General features: G+C 37.1%; 1 protein-coding gene across 2 annotated transcripts in view; it reads right to left on the minus strand.

The window, feature by feature from the left end:
• CRY1 (cryptochrome circadian regulator 1) overlaps positions 1-18,336 on the minus strand; it is an 83,766-nt gene that overhangs the window by 17,153 nt on the left and 48,277 nt on the right. For both annotated transcript variants that reach the window (XM_052639727.1, XM_052639726.1), the window contains exon 2: positions 8,602-8,710. In XM_052639727.1, the coding sequence (XP_052495687.1) occupies positions 8,602-8,710 (109 nt within the window). The remainder of the gene's footprint in view (positions 1-8,601; positions 8,711-18,336) is intronic.

Genomic DNA, 18,336 nt, shown 5'->3' on the forward strand with positions numbered 1-18,336 from the left:
TGTCCATTGAGTCAGTGATGCCATCCACGCAGCTCATCCTCTATCATCCCCTTCTCCTCCTGCCTTCAATCTTTTCTAGCACTAGTGTCTTTTCTAATGAGTCAGTTCTTCATATCAGGTGGCCAAAGTATTGGAACTTCAGCATCAGTCCTTCTAATGAATATTTAGAGTTGATTTTCTTTAGGATTGACTGGTTTGATCTCCTTGCAGTCCAAGGAATTCTCAAAAATCTCCTCCAACACCACAGTTCAATAGCATCAATTCTTCAGCGCTCAGCCTTCTTTATGGTTCAACTCTCACACCTGTACATGACTACTGGAAAACCCATGGTGACTGCAGCCATGAAATTTAAAGACACTTACTCCTTGGAAGAAAAGTTATGACCAACCTAGATAGTATATTCAAAAGCAGAGACATTACTTTGCTGACTAAGGTCCGTCTAGTCAAGGCTATGGTTTTTCCTGCGGTCATGTATGGATGTGAGAGTTGGACTGTGAAGAAGGCTGAGTGCCGAAGAATTGATGCTTTTGAACTGTGGTGTTAGAGAAGACTCTTGAGAGTCCCTTGGACTGCAAGGAGATCAACCCTGGGATTTCTTTGGAAGGAATGATGCTGAAGCTGAAGCTCTAGTACTCTGGACACCTCACGCGAAGAGTTGACTCATTGGAAAAGACTCTGATGCTGGGAGGGATTGGGGGCAGGAGGAGAAGGGGACAACCAAGGATGAGATGGCTGGATGGCATCACTGACTTGATGGACGTGAGTCTGAGTGAACTCTGGGAGATGGTGATGGACAGGGAGGCCTGGCGTGCTGCGATTCATGGGGTTGCAAAGAGTTGGACACGACTGAGTGACTGAACTTAGCTATATAGACCTTTGTCAGATCTCCATTATCTACAGAATAACAATTGTAAAGTCCTTTTTTATCCTAATCCCAAGATCCTCATCAACTGTGGGGCTGTTTCTGTTTCTCTTTACTTGATTGCAAGTTACATATAATTGCTTCTTCATGCGTCTCATAATTTGTGATCATATAATGGGCAATAGTATAAAGATTAGAGACAGAATAAACAGTATTTATCTCTAGAAAAGTACATAGTCTTTGCTCTGACTGATAGAAGTCGAATTGATGGAGTCTGTAATTGAGCTGGGTCTGGGCTTTGTTGCTGCTTTCCTTAAATTTCATTCACCACTGGCTTCAAATATTTTGAAGGCAGGATTCAGATTTTTCTTCAACAGGGCTTAAGTTCTGAGTAGTAACAAGACTCCAGCTGTCTCTCTCTGCTTTATAGCTTGGGCACTAGCTTTACAAATTATATGACATTTCTCTTTGCTTTGCTGTCTACCCAGCAGCTTTGCTTTCTGAGGACTTCTCTTTGTTTTCCAACCCTGTCCCCTAATATTCTGCACCTTTGGAGGCACCTTTCTACACTGATGTCCTGTTGCCAGCTTCAGGGAACAGCTCCTTTGCACTAAGTGAATTCCTACAGCACTTAAGAGGGATCCCTCTCAACCCTTCTGCTTCACCCCAGCCTTTGGCATGCTGCCACTGGAGCTCCATGAATACACTGAAGAAAAGTACTGGACAGTGGGTACAAACTTGCTATGTGACTAGGGCTTCTTGGAATTCTAATCTGCCATGTCAGCACACATATTACCACAAAGACTTCGGTAAAATTTCAACAAGTTTCTCTTTACTCTTAACTATGGTAAATTCCCTTCTCTTCCTGCTGTGATTCCAGGGGTGTAGCCTTGGGTATCTTCTTTCCCATGAAAGGCTCATCCCCTAATGGAACTTAATTTATTAGGTTTATTTGTGTCATTAACTCTCTAATAGATTAAAAACAAACAAACAAAAAAATCTATGATACTATGGCATATTCACTTTCTTCACATTATTAAGACAGGAGTGAATGGTCTACTGCAACTCTGCACATCTTAACCAGAAGTGGAAGTCTCTATCTACTCTTCAGCACAGGGTTTATTATTCATTTTTTAATATTTATTTATTTATTTGTCTGCACTGTGTCTTAGTTGCAGCAACCAGGATCTTTGGATGCAGCATGTGGGATCTAGTTCCCTTACCAGGTATTGAACCCGGGCCCCCTGCATTGTGAGTGTGGAGTCTTGGCCACTGGACCACCAGGGAAGTCCCAGCATAGTTTTTCTTTCAAGCAACATATGGTTAACCTTTGCATTTCAACAGTAAATATAACAATAAGATTGTTGTAGTATTAACATATTTTCATGTGAAATAAGTAAGTATTCACTTCACAATTTTAAGCACTAAGATTCCTATCTGTTTTTATGTATCACAATTATTTGTTTAACCATTCAGAAGGCATAATATGAACCATTAAATGATGTAAAGTTCTTAAACAGTAACATTGTAAAATATTATTTCACAAGTAATATTGTGAAAATAAGAAACATAAAATTTTATAGCAAAACAAAGTTATAAATCACCAACTTCCTTGGAGAAAGCATTTAAAGTAGTATAATTACATTAAAAAATGTTAACTCACAAAATAACCAAAATATAATGAAGGTAAAGGTCCAAAAATTTCTGCCCATCCATCCATTACCCCTTCTTTTATTAAATAAATCTAGTCTCAGAGTTTTAAACAGAATTTATATTTAAGGTTCCTAAATTTACTGCAGACTTCTCCCCAGAGCTCTGGAGTTGAATGATACTCAACAAACACATTCATATGTCTAAAAGGCATCTCAAACTTAAAATGTTAAAAACAATGAACTCCTCATTTGTTCCCCAAGTTGTTCCTCCTAGAGTCTTCCTCATCTTGCTGAATGACAAACCACTGGTCACTTGCCCAGGCTAAAAACCTAGAAGCTATCCTTGACTCCCTAATACCACATATAAACAAACTCTGTAGCTTCTATTTTAAAAATATATTTAAAATCCTACCATTTCTCAACACTCCTACTGCTATTCTAGTCCTAGTCACCATCATCGTGTTTCTATATAATTGCCTTGGCCTCCTAATTGACCCTTCTGCTTAAGTCTTTACAGCATTTTCATTCAACTTCTATTCTCTACAGCCAGAGTGATTCTTTAAAAATGTAAGTGAAATCATGTCACTCCTCTACTCAGTGATCTCCTGTGGCATTCCATTTCACTGAGTAAAAGCCATAAAACATGGTAAAATCCTATGATCTGGCTCCTGCAATCTCTCTGGCCCTATCTCTTATTTTTGCTCACTGTGCTCTGGCTAGAGCACACTGGCCTCCTTGCTGTTCTAAACGAGTCATGGCCCACATCTACATCAGAGCCTCTGTAACTGCGGCTCCCTCTGTCTGCGACACTCTTTCCCCATGTTGCAGTTACTCAGCAGCTTAAAACAACTGATTAATTCTCCAGGCCCCTCAGTTAACTAGATGGTTCTTCTGTTGGTCTCACCTGGGCTCACTCATGTGCCTGCAACCAGTGGGCAGCTTGGCTGGTACCAGATGATCTAAATGACCTCTCTCATACACTTCAGGCCTCGGTGCTGGCTGCTGGTTGGCCCGTTCTCTTCATATGTGTGCACATGCTCAGTTGCTCAGTCGTGCCTGACTCTTTGCAACCCCATGAACTGTAGCCCATTAGGTTCCTCTCTCCATGGGACTTCCAAGGCAAGAATACTGGAGGAGGTTGTAATTTCCAACTCTAGGATATCTTCCTGACCCACGGACTGAACCTGCATCTCTTGCACCTCCTGCATTGGCAGGCAGATTCTTTACCACTGAGTCACCTGGGAAGCCCCTCTCTACAGGCGGTCTCCCACAATTTGACATTCTAGCCTAGTCCTTACCCAGTACAAGGAGCATTCCAGTGGGGAAAGGTAGAAGCTGCAAGGTCGCTTGAGGCCTAGGATTTGGAACTTGCCATCTCCTTTGGCACTTAGTCAAAACAACATATAAGGCCAACCCAGATTTAAGGGAGTAGGGAAAAAAAAATCTACCCTTTGATGAACAAGTTGCAAAATTTTGTGGATTCAATATATCACACCCCAGATATCTGCATGGCTCAGTCTCTTCATACATTTGCTCACATGTCACCACATCAGTGAGGCCTTCTATGACTCCATATAAATTAACTATCCTTCCCTCACCTTGGGACTTTCTTTCCCACATTTTATTTTAGCATCTACATCACCTGCCATTGCATATTTATTTTATTACTGATCTCTTTCCCAAAAGAGTGTAAGATCTGTGAAGGTAGGAATTTTCTCTTTGGTTCACCATTATGTCCCCAGCACCTTGCACACTGCCGTGTATACACAGCAGGCACTCAAGCAATATCTGACAAATGAATATTCTTATTCAAATGAGCATGTACCATGAAATAACAAAGAATCCAAAGAATCCAAAATGACTCAAAAAGCAAAATATAAATTTAGGCATGTGAAATGTTAGTGGCAGAAGATGAGATGGTTAGATAGCATCACTGACTCAACGGACATGAATCTGAGCAAACTCCAGGAGACAGTGAAGGACAGGAAAGCCTGGTGTGCTACCCTAACCCTAACCCAGTCCACAGGGTTGCAAACAGTCGGACATGACTTAGTGACTGAACAACAACATTAGTGGCTTTATATGTTCTTCTTTTATTTATTCTGTGATTTTGAACAAAATATTTTATTATGCCTCACTGTGTCCATCTATAAAGACTTATAGACACATGTCTCTTGTTTCTTGGATATAATGAGAATTTTTTATAACAATACTTTAAACTGTTCATAAAAAGCTTCTACAGGCCCTCGAATATGCACTGTCTTAACAGCTTATCAGTCTGGAACCAAATGTAGACAATACAAGATTTAGCTGCATAGTAATAATAATTTATGTAAGACACCTATGATTAATAGTGTCATTCAAGTTTTGCCTAGGCTAGTGTCTGCTAAGTTTATCATTTCCTAAGTAGAACATGAAAAAAATACAAGTTTTTAAAAAAGCCATCTTGTCAGCTTACATTAAGTAGAACTTAAGAGAAAAATTCTAAGTAGAAAACACAGAAGAAAAAACAAGTTTATCAGATACAGGTGTGTGTAAATATATGTTTTAAAAATGCTCTGGCCCCATTCCTAAATCTATTCAGTATAAACAGAATAAAACGAATGAATGCTGTAAAGAGGGTGTACACTAGAGGAGACATCAGTACTAAAATCACTGTCACCATCCCAATAAATTAAAGGCACTGTTATCAGGTCTAAATCAGTTTTCTCTCCAATGTAGGAAGAAGCTGAATTACTTACCCATTAAAAGTTCTCACTATTTGCTGTATTAGAATAATAAAACCAGAGACAATAATGTAAATGAGTCAGCTAGTTGGCATAAGTCACCCTTATGGCAGAAGTGAAGAGCAACTAAAGAGCCTCTTGAGAAAGAGAAGAGTGAAAAAGTTGGCTTTAAGCTCAACATTCAGAAAACGAAGATCATGGCATCTGGTCCCATCACTTCATGGGAAATAGATGGGGAAACAGTGGAGACAGTGGCTGACTTTATTTTGGGCGGCTCCAAAATCAACTGCAGATGGTGACTGCAGCCATGAAATTAAAAGACACTTACTCCTTGGAAGGAAACTTATGACCAACCTAGATAGCATATTTAAAAGCAGAGGTATTACTTTGCCAACAAAGGTCCATCTAGTCAAGGCTATGGTTTTTCCAGTGGTCACGTATGATGTGAGAGTTGGACTGTGAAGAAAGCTGAGTGCTGAAGAATTGATGCTTTTGAACTGTGGTGTTGGAGAAGACTCTTGAGGGTCCCTTGGACTGCAAGGAGATCCAAGCAGTCCATCCTAAAGGCGATCAGTCCTGGGTGTTGACTGGAAGGACTGATGCTAAAGCTGAAACTCCAATACTTTGGCCACTTCATGTGAAGAGTTGACTCACTGGAAAAGACTCTGATGCTGGGAGGGATTGGGGGCAGGAGGAGAAGGGGACAACAGAGGATGAGATGGCTGGATGGCATCACCGACTCGATTGCACATGAGTATGGGTGAACTCCAGGAGTTGGTGATGGACAGGGAGGCCTGTAGTGCTTCAATTCATGGGGTCGCAAAGAGTAGGATACGACTGAGCGACTGAACTGAACTGATTTGCTGCACTAGAATAATAAAACCAGAGACAATAATGTAAATGAGTCAGCTAGTTACTGACAAAAGAATCTTCCTCCTCAGAAAAACTGGGGGTGTAAGGGTCAGAGATGAGGAGACCCCTTTTTATTGTACACACTCTTGGGCTCATTTCTGAAATACATGCATACAGTACCTCTAAACAAAAACAGTAAAAATAAAAACAATACAATAAAAAGAAGAATTAACTCCCTCTATGGTTCTGACATATTAAATAAATCTGAAAGTTTTCATAAAATATATTTTATATGGACTATATCAGAATCAAATAATAAGCACTCTAGGCACAGTAATATATATTCATGTATCTATATTTTATGGCTTTTGTAGAAACCACTGTCTCTCTGTCAAAGTGACAAGACAAGAAGCATAGCATCTAAATTCAGAAGATAGTCTGATCCAATAATATGCTATTTCAGGCAGAAGAAAGCTCAAAATAAAGAACACAAAAGACTTGCTTCAGTTCAGTTCAGTCACTCAGTCGTGTCCGACTCTGCGACCCCATGAATCGCAGCACGCCAGGCCTCCCTGTCCATCACCATCTCCCGGAGTTCACTCAGACTCACATCCATCGAGTCCGTGATGCCATCCAGCCATCTCATCCTTGGTCGTCCCCTTCTCCTCCTGCCCCCAATCCCTCCCAGCATCAGAGTCTTGCTTACTTAAACCATTTTTGTCAAAGGAGGTAAATAAACGTTTTGTTATTTTAAAGGTACTTAAAAATCCTCAAGATTCAATTTACTTATAATACATGGATTTATATAAAGTTGAAGCAGATATTCACATATCCTTTTACATATGAGTTGCTGATCAACTATTACCATTGTTCCTGATATACTTTCTGCTCAGAGCTCTTGCATGTAACTAGGTTAAATTCTGACCCTAAGAAGCTATAGTAGTAAGAAAACTTCAGTAAAATAAATTTTGACTAGCCACAACTGTTGCATTAGTCATATCCTAAACGTTAAAAATTTCTTTCATGCTGATGAAAAAAGGCAAGGTAGTGTTAATTGAATTCCCAGAATTGGGGATATTTTCACTCAGGAAAAGGAACTGTTCTCTTCTGCATTAGAAATAGAAACAATGCTATTATAAAAATCTGATGAATCAAACTGTTGTAAGAAAAAAACAGATATACATTAGGAATTCTAACTGCAGTAAATAGGAAGGGATGAACTAAGCCAAGAAACTCAGCCTGAGCACTTCCACGAGCTACTTTATGACCTTGGTCAGCTCATTTAATCTCTTTAGGACTAAATTTTTCATGTAGACAACAGAGGGGAAAATAAGATTAGGAGATCTTTAAGATTCTACCAAGTTTAAAAAAATTACAGTTTTGTAGCATGTCAATTGATATAGTCCTTTGACTCAGAAAGTCTTACAAGAGTTATCCCACAAATGTACTAGCAAATGTGAGTAAAGACAGGTATATTTGAACAAGGACATTCACTGACAGCATAACTTGAACTAGCAAAAGGCCTGTGGAAAAACAACTAAGTGTTCACTAGAAAGCTAGTGAAAGAAATGATACCCTCAAAAAATAAAAAATAGAACACAGATCATATGGTAATATGATCCAGCAACTCTACTCCCATTATTTATCTGAAGAAAACAAAAACACTAATTTAAAAAGATGTATGTACCTCAATGTTCACGTCAGCATTATTTACAATAGCCAATATATGGAAGCAACCTAAGTGCCTGCCAACAGATGAATAACGATTTACATATACACACACAGAAATATTACTCAGCCATAAAAAGAAAGAATGAAATCTTGTCATTAGCAACAGCATCGCAAATGTAAGACCTTGAGGACATTATGCTAAGTAGTAATAACTTTGCATGGTATGTAATCAATAAAATATTGAACCACTACACTGTATACCTGAAATATAAATTATAAGTCAATAATAATTTTTTAAAAAGGAAACTATAGCATATCTACACAATGGAATACTATGAAGCCATTTAAAAGACTGAGAAAGTAACATGGAACAATATCCAAAATACATGATTATGCAAATAAAGCACAGCATAGAATGGTATAACATGGCATGTTCTTATCTTGGTTTTAAAAACAAGAGGTTTTTAAAAGGTTTTCACAGAGGTTTTAAATACACATAAACCACACAAATATATGTATATAAATACACATACACATATGCATTCTTATTTATGCAAGGACTATTTCTAACGCATATATAAGAAAGCGGTAGTAGCTGTTGCTTCTGAGAGGGGAACTAGCAGTTTAAAATAGAAGAAAGATTTAACTTCAATGTAAATCATTTTTTTCACAGTTTGATTTCACACTGTCTGTGTAACATTTTCATTAACAAAAAAATCCACATATATTTTATTTAAAAATTTTACATTTCCCATACTAAAATTTAAATTATCCCCCCCACAAATGTGTCTTCTCTGACAAGAGATTTTTCTTTTATGCAAAGATTTTTTTCAATTACCTTGAAAAGCCGGGGAAACACATCTGCTGGTTGTCCACGAATCACAAACAGACGAGAGTTTAATTTTCGCAGATTGGCATCAAGGTCTTCAAGACATTGAAGCAAAAATCTAGAGAGAGGAAAATATTATTTAAATTCTTCAAAATATATAAGATTTAAAGTAATAAAAAGCAATAAAAAGTCATGCTATTCTAAAATTTGAAATCTCATCTTTTTTACCTCTTTAAAATCTTCTAATTGCTAGATCATGTATAAATTACTGCTTCCAGAAACCATTCTTATAAGTTTTTAAAAATTATGGCACAAGTTTCTCAGTATTTTTAAATGAACTTCCTAAATTAAATGAATAACTGTCATTAAATAATGGTGACTGTTAGTAAAAATCATATAAAGAAATAAATGAACTGATCTCATTGTTTAAACTTGGTGAAATAAATCCAAGTTAATATAGAAAAGCCACCTTGAAAAACCTAGGACACTAGGTTTTCTTTGGGAAAAAAAGAACACTTTTAACATCCTATTTAATCACTCTGAACAAGTGAATAAGAATTTGAGCCCTTTATTAGGGGATGTTGTAATCATCTAAGAGAGAGAAGGAGTAAAGTCCATTTTCAAGTTTCTAATATAAAGAGTCTGATAATAAATAGATGTTAAATTATGTGCGTTAACTCTGAGTATAGAGAATACCAAATTAATTTTTTCATAAAAGGTTTCTGAGGAAGGTGGGGCTGTATATTTTTTTCAATGAAGTTAGCGTCAATAAGTCCTATGCATAATAGATATCCGGGGAAATTCTGGGGTGGAGGCAGAAGACTGCTTATTTTGCATCTTCCATTGTAAAGAAATGGGGCAGTCCACAAGAGCAAATCCAAAATAGATGTCACCCCTGGAAGGTTCAACCTCACTGTTTGCCTCATGTTAATTTTCTCTAAGGTTTCATGTAGATTCTGTTCCTCTCTCTGTTCTGTTCCTCACTCGACTCTGCTTCTTTTATGTTTTTCATTTTTAATATCTATCCATCTTTTCCACAGGGCTTATGATCTTCCAGAATAATGACTGTGCCTTATGTATGAGGAGGAGTGGTTAAAATGAATACAAAGGCATATTTCAGAACCGCATTGTTCAACATGGTAGCCACTAGGCATGTGTAACCATTTAAATTAGTTAAAATTAAAATTTCAGTTCCTCAGTCACACTTGCCATATAGCAAGGCCTCTCAATAGCCACACGTGTGGCTAGCAGTGACCATATTGGACAGCACAAGCAAAGAATGCTTCCATCATTGCAGAAATTTCTATTTGACAGCACTGTTCTAGAAGATCATTCAGAATAGATCATTTTGTTCTCTTTGCCCATTCCAATCCCCATTCCTCATTGCCCATTCCAATTTCATTTCACCAAGAAAGTCTTGTTAATTTTCTATAGATGTAGTTACTAAGTGACATCAGTCAGTTCAGTCACTCAGTTGTGTCCAACTCTTTGCAACCCCATGAGTCGCAGCACGCCAGGCCTCCCTGTCCATCACCAACTCCTGGAGTTCACTCAAACTCATGTCCATCGAGTTGGTGATGCCATCCAGCCGTCTCATCCTCTGTTGTCCCCTTCTCCTCTTGCCCCCAATCCCTCCCAGCATCAGAATCTTTTCTAATGAGTCAACTCTTCGCATGAGATGGCCAAAGTACTAGAGTTTCAGCTTTAGCATCATTCCTTCCAAAGAACACCCAGGACTGACCTCCTTTGGAATGGACTGGTTGGATCTCCTTGCAGTCCAAGGGACTCTCAAGTGACATCAGTATAACTAGTCAAATCTGATATTCTTTCCCCTTAGGAGTCATTATCTCTATGGGCTTAGGGAGTCAGAGTGCTATATTCACAAGGCTGTTAAAGACATCCCACCATTTCACCTTAGGAAGTCTAACAGTTGTCCTTCAAGAAATAGGAAATAAACCTTTATATACTCACATTTATGTTACACCAAATCTTTTTGTCTTGGTTTACAGTCACCTCCCTAACACACCATCCTTAATGCTCAAACTACTGCACAACTGCTCTCATCTCACATGCTAGCCAAGTAACGCTCAAAATTCTCCAAGACAGGCTTCAACAGAATGTGAACCATGAACTTCCAGATGTTCAAGGTGGATTTAGAAAAGGTAGAGGAACCACAGATCAAATTGCCAACATCTACTGGATCTTCGAAAAAGTGAGACAGTTTGAGACAAACATCTACTTCTGCTTTATTGACTACACCAAAGCCTTTGTGTGGATCACAATCAACTGTGGAAAATTCTGAAAGAGATGGGAATATCAGACCATCCGACCTGCCTCTTGAGAAATCTGTATGCAGGTCAAGAAGCAACAGTTAGAACTGGACATGGAACAAGAGACTGGTTCCAAATCGGGAAAGGAGTACGTCAAGCTGTATATTGTCACCCTGCTTACTTAACTTATATGCAGAGTACATCATGAGAAACACTGGGCTGGATGAAGCACAGGCTGGAATCAAGATTGCCGGGAGAAATATCAATAGCCTCAGATATGCAGATGACACCACCCTTATGGCAGAAAGCGAAGAGAAATAAAGAGCCTCTTGATGAAAGTGAAAGAGGAGAGTGAAAAAGTTGGCTTAAAGCTCAACAGTCAGATAACTAAGATCATGGCATCCAGTCCCATCACTTAGTGGCAAATAGATGGGGAAACAATGGAAACAGTGAGAGACTTTATTCTGGGGGGCTCCAAAATCACCGCAGATGGTGATTGCAGTCATGAAATTAAAAGACACTTACTTCTTGGAAGGAAAGTTATGACCAACCTAGACAGCATATTAAAAAGCAGAGACATTACTTTGCCAACAAAGGTCTGTCTAGTTGAAGCTATGGTTTTTCTAATAGTCATGGATAGATGTGAGAGTTGGACTATAGAGAAAGCTGAGTGCCAAAGAATTGATGCTTTCGAACTGTGGTATTGGAGAAGACTCTTGAGAGTCCCTTGGACAGCAAGGAGATCCAACCAGTCCATCCTGAAGGAAATCAGTCCTGAATATTCACTGGAAGGACTGATGCTGAAACTCCAATACTCTGGCCACCTGATGTGAAGAGCTAACTCACTGGAAAAGACCCTGATACTGGGAAAGATTGAAGGCGGGAGGAGAAGGGGATCAGAGAGGATGAGATGGTTGGATGGCATCACCGACTCAATGAACATGAGTTTTCTAAGCTCCCGGAGTTGGTGATGGACAGGGAGGCCTGGCATACTGCAGTTCATGGGGTCGCAAACAGTCAGACACGACTGAGCAACTGAACTGAACTGAACTGATCCCAACCCACCAGTACCAATGTGTAAATCCTTTGGGGAGAATATTGTTGCTGACTATTGTTGTTAAAGCAATATAAAAGCATCTAAGTTTTATAAAATTATCCATAACTATGAATAACATCATGTTTAGTGATAAATGTTTACTGGGAAGCAGATAGTTTTCTGTATTTGCTTGGCAAAATAATTTTTAGACTCTGAGGTACTCAGATCAAAAATTAACAAGTTGAACTAGCAATTTTAAAGTTTTTTAAATTCAAACAGTACAAAACTAAAATGTCCTGGAAAGATAATCCATGGAAGAAATAATACTCAAATCTCTTTTGTAGTGTGAGTTTCAGTATCTTCTCTACCAGACCACACAGTAAGTAGCAGAGCTCTCCACATTCTACATTTTGGGTAGAAAAGTTTTCATGTAGTACAAGTAGGTCAGTGACAGATAACAAGATGGGAAAAGGAAAAAAAAGGACCTGATTAATTTATAAAATGAAGTAGTAAGCCTCAACTAGTTAATAATTAGCCCCTTATTTTTCCCTTTCTTGTTCACAGTTGAATAAGCATTCTTAATGCTTTTCAATAAACACTCTATGAACCAAACAAACATTGTACATGATGATGTGGACTAAAGCAATGGAAAAAGTTTTGCAACCAAAATTAACTTTGTTTTGGCATTCCATAAAACAAAGGAATAGAAACTGTATTCCAGTATAGTGTTTTCCTCCAACAGATGTTATTGATGACTTTTTTCTTCCATAGTATGTTTTCCTTCCATGGCTATTATTGTTTATATCACTGTAACTTAACATAAAAATGGCAGAGATACAGTAGATTCAAATATGTATTTCAGAAAATAATTGTGAAGGAAAGAAAAAGAGCAGCATGGAGAACGCATGGTGTTGCTTTTCTCTGTTATAAGCCTTTCTATGCTATGACTTTTAAAATGACTGCATATATTATTTTGATAAAATAAAATTTACTTTGCATATATCTACTTGTTACATGTGTATATGAAAATAACTGTAAGCATACTCATCAACCTGTTAATAATAGCTACCCTGAGCACCAAAGAATTCATGTTTTCAAACTGTGGTGTTAAAGAAGACTCTTGAGAGTCCCTTGGACTGCAGGAGATCAAACCAGTCAATCCTAAAGGAAATCAACCCTGAATACTCATTGGAAGGACTTATGCTGAAGCTGAAGCTCCAATATTTTGGCCACCTGATGCCAAGAGCCTACTCATTAGAAAAGACCCTGATGCTAGGAAAGAGTGAAGGCAGGAGAAGGGTATGACAGATGATGAGATGGTTGGATGCATCACTGACTCAATGGACGTGAGTTTGAGCAACCTCTGGGAGATAGTGAAGGACAGGGAAGCCTCAAATGTTGCATCCATGGGGTTGCAAAGAGTCAGACACAACTGAGCAACTGAACAACAACTATTGGGGAGAGGAAGTTTGGGGTGGGGGTAAAGAAGAGAGAAACATACTTTTTTAAACTTCATAAAAGGTATAAAATTGATAATTAGCATAGATTCCTTCCAAGTAGAACAAAATTGAAAAATATTATATCTGATGGAAACCTGGGTTAACACATAATGAACATCTTTCAAAGCAACTGGCATACTTCTATGGCATCAGTTTTCACAGTTTATGGTATCTCATTGCATAGATGTTCCATAATTTAATAATTAATAGCAACAAATTACTATCCTTCAACCAATCCTGGAAAGTTCTAATTTCCTCATGTGTTAAACTGGGATAGTAATAGGGCCCATATCATAGTATTGTTGTGAAAATTAAATAAGTTAATGTATGTGAAGCTCTTAAAACAGTGCCTGACCCACAGTAAGCATGATTATGTGTCTCATCATTCCTACAATAATTTTAGTCCCCTCTTTCCTACAATAATTCTACTTCTTGTTATCTCATGTTAGTATTATTTGCTCAATGCCTTAAAATAGTCCTGCCTACCAATACCAAATTTTCCTGAGGCACACTTTCCTGTAAAAAGGTCTTCAAAGGTTCACTCACCTATAGAATGAAGAACAAATTATTTTGTTTGACTAACTTAGGGTTTCAGGTTCATTTTTCTGCCATTCCTCTTTCCCTTCTGCCAAATCAAACTACTTTCCCCCACACACATTTAATCTCCTGGAATTTGCTCCATGCTCTTCCCTTGGCCTGGAGCACCTTCCTAATTCCCATCTCTATTTTCTGCTAATTTTCAGTCTTCCATATGAAAGTAATTTCTCCATCCCATATACTCTCAAGGGACATAATGTATCTCATCATAGAGAAACTTTCAGATTGTATGTTACATGATAGTTATCATATAAATCACCTTCTCCTCCTGAAGGATTTCAAATTAAGTATCTGTGTCTCATGCCTAACTACACAGTTAACTTTATCTGTGTTTTGGTTTCTGTATTTGGCAAACAAATTTCAATATGTGCCTTACACCGTTTGCTGAAAAGATCAGAAATAGGAGAAAATGACCTATAGAAATGTCTGTAACATCTATTGAAAGGATTTGTTGTTCAGTTGCTAAGTCACATCCAACTCTGTGACCCCATGGACAGTAGCATGCAAGGCTCTTCTGTCCACTATATCCTGGAGTTTGATCAAATTCCAAGGATTAAAAAAAGTATAAAATCACTAGTACTTGGTAGATATTCATTAAACAGAAGTTGCAATTATTCTCCCTTGGGAAAAATTTATAGTTTTGAAAAAATAACATGTATTTTTATATATAAATAACTGGGCATGACAACAGATGACAATGAATTAGTTGGATGCCCACAAGTATCTACACAATTGTCTCGACTCTTAACCTTCCCTGAATGTGAATTTGAACAAAGGTTTGATGAAAATCTTTTCCACAAGCAAAGAAAATGTGAATATGAATATATATACATACAGATACAGTGCAATTAAGACCATGAATCAACTAATCTCTAAGCATATAATTCTTCCTTGGTAACACCGTAAAATCTCCAATACTCTAAGTTCAAAGTATCAACTCATTGACAGGTAAGATTTCTTTTTAGTACTAAAGGAATAATGTTACTTCAAAGAATACTATATAAAGTCTAATCTTTCATTCTTGACCCTCATCAGGGAAGAGAGTGGGTTCTGCCAGAGTTCAGATTCAATGTATTCCAGATCATATCAATTTCAACCTTTATATATTACAAATGCATGTACCTAAGTACAGGAATCCAATGCTGAATGGACTGATTTAATACACTGAAATTATACACAGCTTGTAGGATCTCAGATCCTGGATCCTGGATTAAACTTGGGCCATGACAGTGAAAGCCTGGACTCCTAACCACCAGGCCAACAGGGAACTCCTTATAAGGTACAGTTTAAATAGGAACATAGTTTCAGACCTTATTCAGTTTTGTGTGTTTACTGTTTTCTTGAAACCATATCCATTTGAAGGCTCAGTTAATAATGCTATTAACTACTGATACATGCACTGGGTTGATTTTTAAACAGGACAAATGTTAGTAAAACTCACTACAGCCTTTTGCATAATCATACTGCCTAAACAGAAGAATAGTTCTGTTGATATTTAATTACTGAATACAATATGAATTGTAGCACTTCACAATAAACTGAAGAGATGTTAGGTTAATAAAATATATTTCTTCACTTTAAATATTTTAAGGATTTTTTTAAAACCTCCAGTGATCACTACCTTATTGCTATTAGAAAAAATTACATGTTGGTGAGTTTCCTTATACCAGTTCCAAAAGATGATTTCAACATGAATCAACAGAAATAGTTTCTTAAAGTAGGTCATTGCTATAGCAACCAGTGGGCAGTTTGGTATACTCCCCATAACAATGACCTACTTTCCAGCCTGTGCTAGAACAGCTTTATATAACTTGAATTTCTTGTTCTGTCTAGAATATAGTCTAAAAAAGGCAATAGTAAGATACAACATAATCCCATTCCTGCTAAAAACAAGGCATTATGAATTAACATGTATCATACCAAAATAAAGCCATCTGGTTCTGCACTTTAGTTTATAAAATATATCTTATCACATGCTCAACAATGAAAACTACACTTCGAATATCTCAACCAAAACAATTCACTGCTGACCCTAGAGAACTGATTTACAGAATATAAATTAAGATCATTAAAACCACATGCAAAATATCTTCTCTTTCTACTCTTTCTCCTCATGAAACAACAGTTAGATTTTTAAAAATAAAAGGCCTGGATATATTAACTATAATAAAAGAAAAAATGGAGAGTCTCAGTCATTAAGAGTCTATGGTGTTTCATTAGAAACTTAAAAGTTATCAATATAAATAGTAATTTGTCTCTCCATAAATTGACTTAAGCTTACATATGCTTTTTTTCTGGTTTGTGACAAAATTTTAGTGTTCTTATCTAACTTTACTCAGATTATCAGAGTATTTGTGATGTATACTTTCCCTGAAGAAAGTAGTTTAATATTGAAAGAGGATTAAACATACACTTTAAAAGCAAATTTCCTATTTTGCCAGGCTCTAATGGTTCATAAATCCGTGTCTGATACCATGACACAATGTCATTTTTTATAACAAATATTTTTCACTGCCTCTTTTAAATTCTGAAATTCATAGATAATATAACATCCTTATATACAATTTAAAAGCATTAATATAATGCTCCAATGTAACATATGAAGGAAGTTTAAGGAAAGTCATTTATATTTGAAACAGAAGTAACATTTACTTCCCGTAAGTAAATATCTGAGGATGAAACAAACAGACAGTGAATTAACTGGATGCCTACACCTACATACAGAATCATTTAAAATTCAACAGCTACAAAAACAGAATGACACAGCTGTATTATCGGTGACTAAAATACCATGAACAGTACTGCCTTTGGTAACATGCTTTTCTGTAATGTTAAGCAAGACTTAGTAAAGTTCTTGACAAAGTTCAGTCTTCCCTGATTTACATGGGTGATAAATATATTTTAGGAGCACTCGATGCATATTAAAATTGTCTAAAAAATAACTAATGTTTACATGTAAAAATGAATTTAGGCTCTAGATTCTGAAGATTATGAATAAGTTTTTCACTCATATGAAACATCTAGTAGACTATTTGAAAGTTATGTGGGACTCAGGACAACTATGTATTTTGAGAAATTGTCCTGAGCATTGCAAGAAGTTTTCCATTCTTGACCTCTCCTCACTAATTCTACTAGGACCTTTCAAACACTGTCACCCCCCAAAATGCCCCAATAAAATCCTAAAATATCTTCTAATTAGTGACATTATTAATTATTCACATAATTTTATTGATCTGAGGAACACATGATAAATGATAGGAAATGCCAACACTTACGAAGCTTAAAATCTAGAAAACAAACCTGAAAATGTACACGATACATATGAATGTAACAGAACCTGTTATGGTAGAATGCAATATATAAGAGACATGTATAAATATCATTAATTTGCTTTGAAAAATCAGGAGGGAGAAATCACTTCTGGATTTTTTTTTTGAGATGGGGAGAAATTGAGGCAAAAAAATTCCAAGGTGATGGTAGAAAGAAGCCTTGAAGCATTAATTTGATTGTAATAGATGAAGACAGGAAGGAAGAATATTGGCTACAGAATTGTAACCTTCTTAAAGACCAAGTCTAGGCCTTTCTCACCAGTTTTAATTGGTCAGGGAAGGTCCCAAGGCCAAACCAAACTTCAAGAAGGTAGAAGCATAAATTTTCTGTAAGTGAACAATAATATCTACCACAATATTCAAACCAACACTGATATATATGTATTCATACTTTTTAATGAAGGGTATATTGTAGCAGCACAGAAGAAATCAAACTGTGTATGGGGGCAGAGGAAAGGAGATAGGAGGCATGAGCAAGAAAACATCTGAGCAGAGTTTGGAATCAACAGGTGTTGATCATGAGGATCAGGTAGCAAAGAGCATTCAAAGCAGGGAAAACAGTATCCTTAAGTCAACAAATTCAAAAGGGGACTACCACCTGGTAGTCCAGTGGCTAAGACTCTGCGTTCCCAATGCAAGGAAGCTGGGTTCCATCTCCGGTTGGGGAACTATATCCCACACGCAGCAACTAAGACCCAGCACAACCAAATAAATAAATAAATATTTAAAAAAGAAATTCAAAAGAACTGTGTGTGTTTGGGTGAGGGATGGATGGGTAGTGAGCAACTGGGAGAACGTATCATACTTTCTAACACTAAACTACTTCCCCCCAACACAAGTGTTAACATTTCAAAAAATATTCAAAAACAATGTCAAAAGAAACCTACAAACTTCTGTCACTGACAGGACATTGGACCAAGATACTCTAACGGAAATAACTAACAAGTTAACAAAAATAAATAAATAAAACTTTTAAACATAATTCACTGGACTGCCCCAAAAGTAAGGAGTCA

The sequence above is a fragment of the Budorcas taxicolor genome, chromosome 5, assembly GCF_023091745.1.
Source record: "Budorcas taxicolor isolate Tak-1 chromosome 5, Takin1.1, whole genome shotgun sequence".
Taxonomy (NCBI): domain Eukaryota; kingdom Metazoa; phylum Chordata; class Mammalia; order Artiodactyla; family Bovidae; genus Budorcas; species Budorcas taxicolor.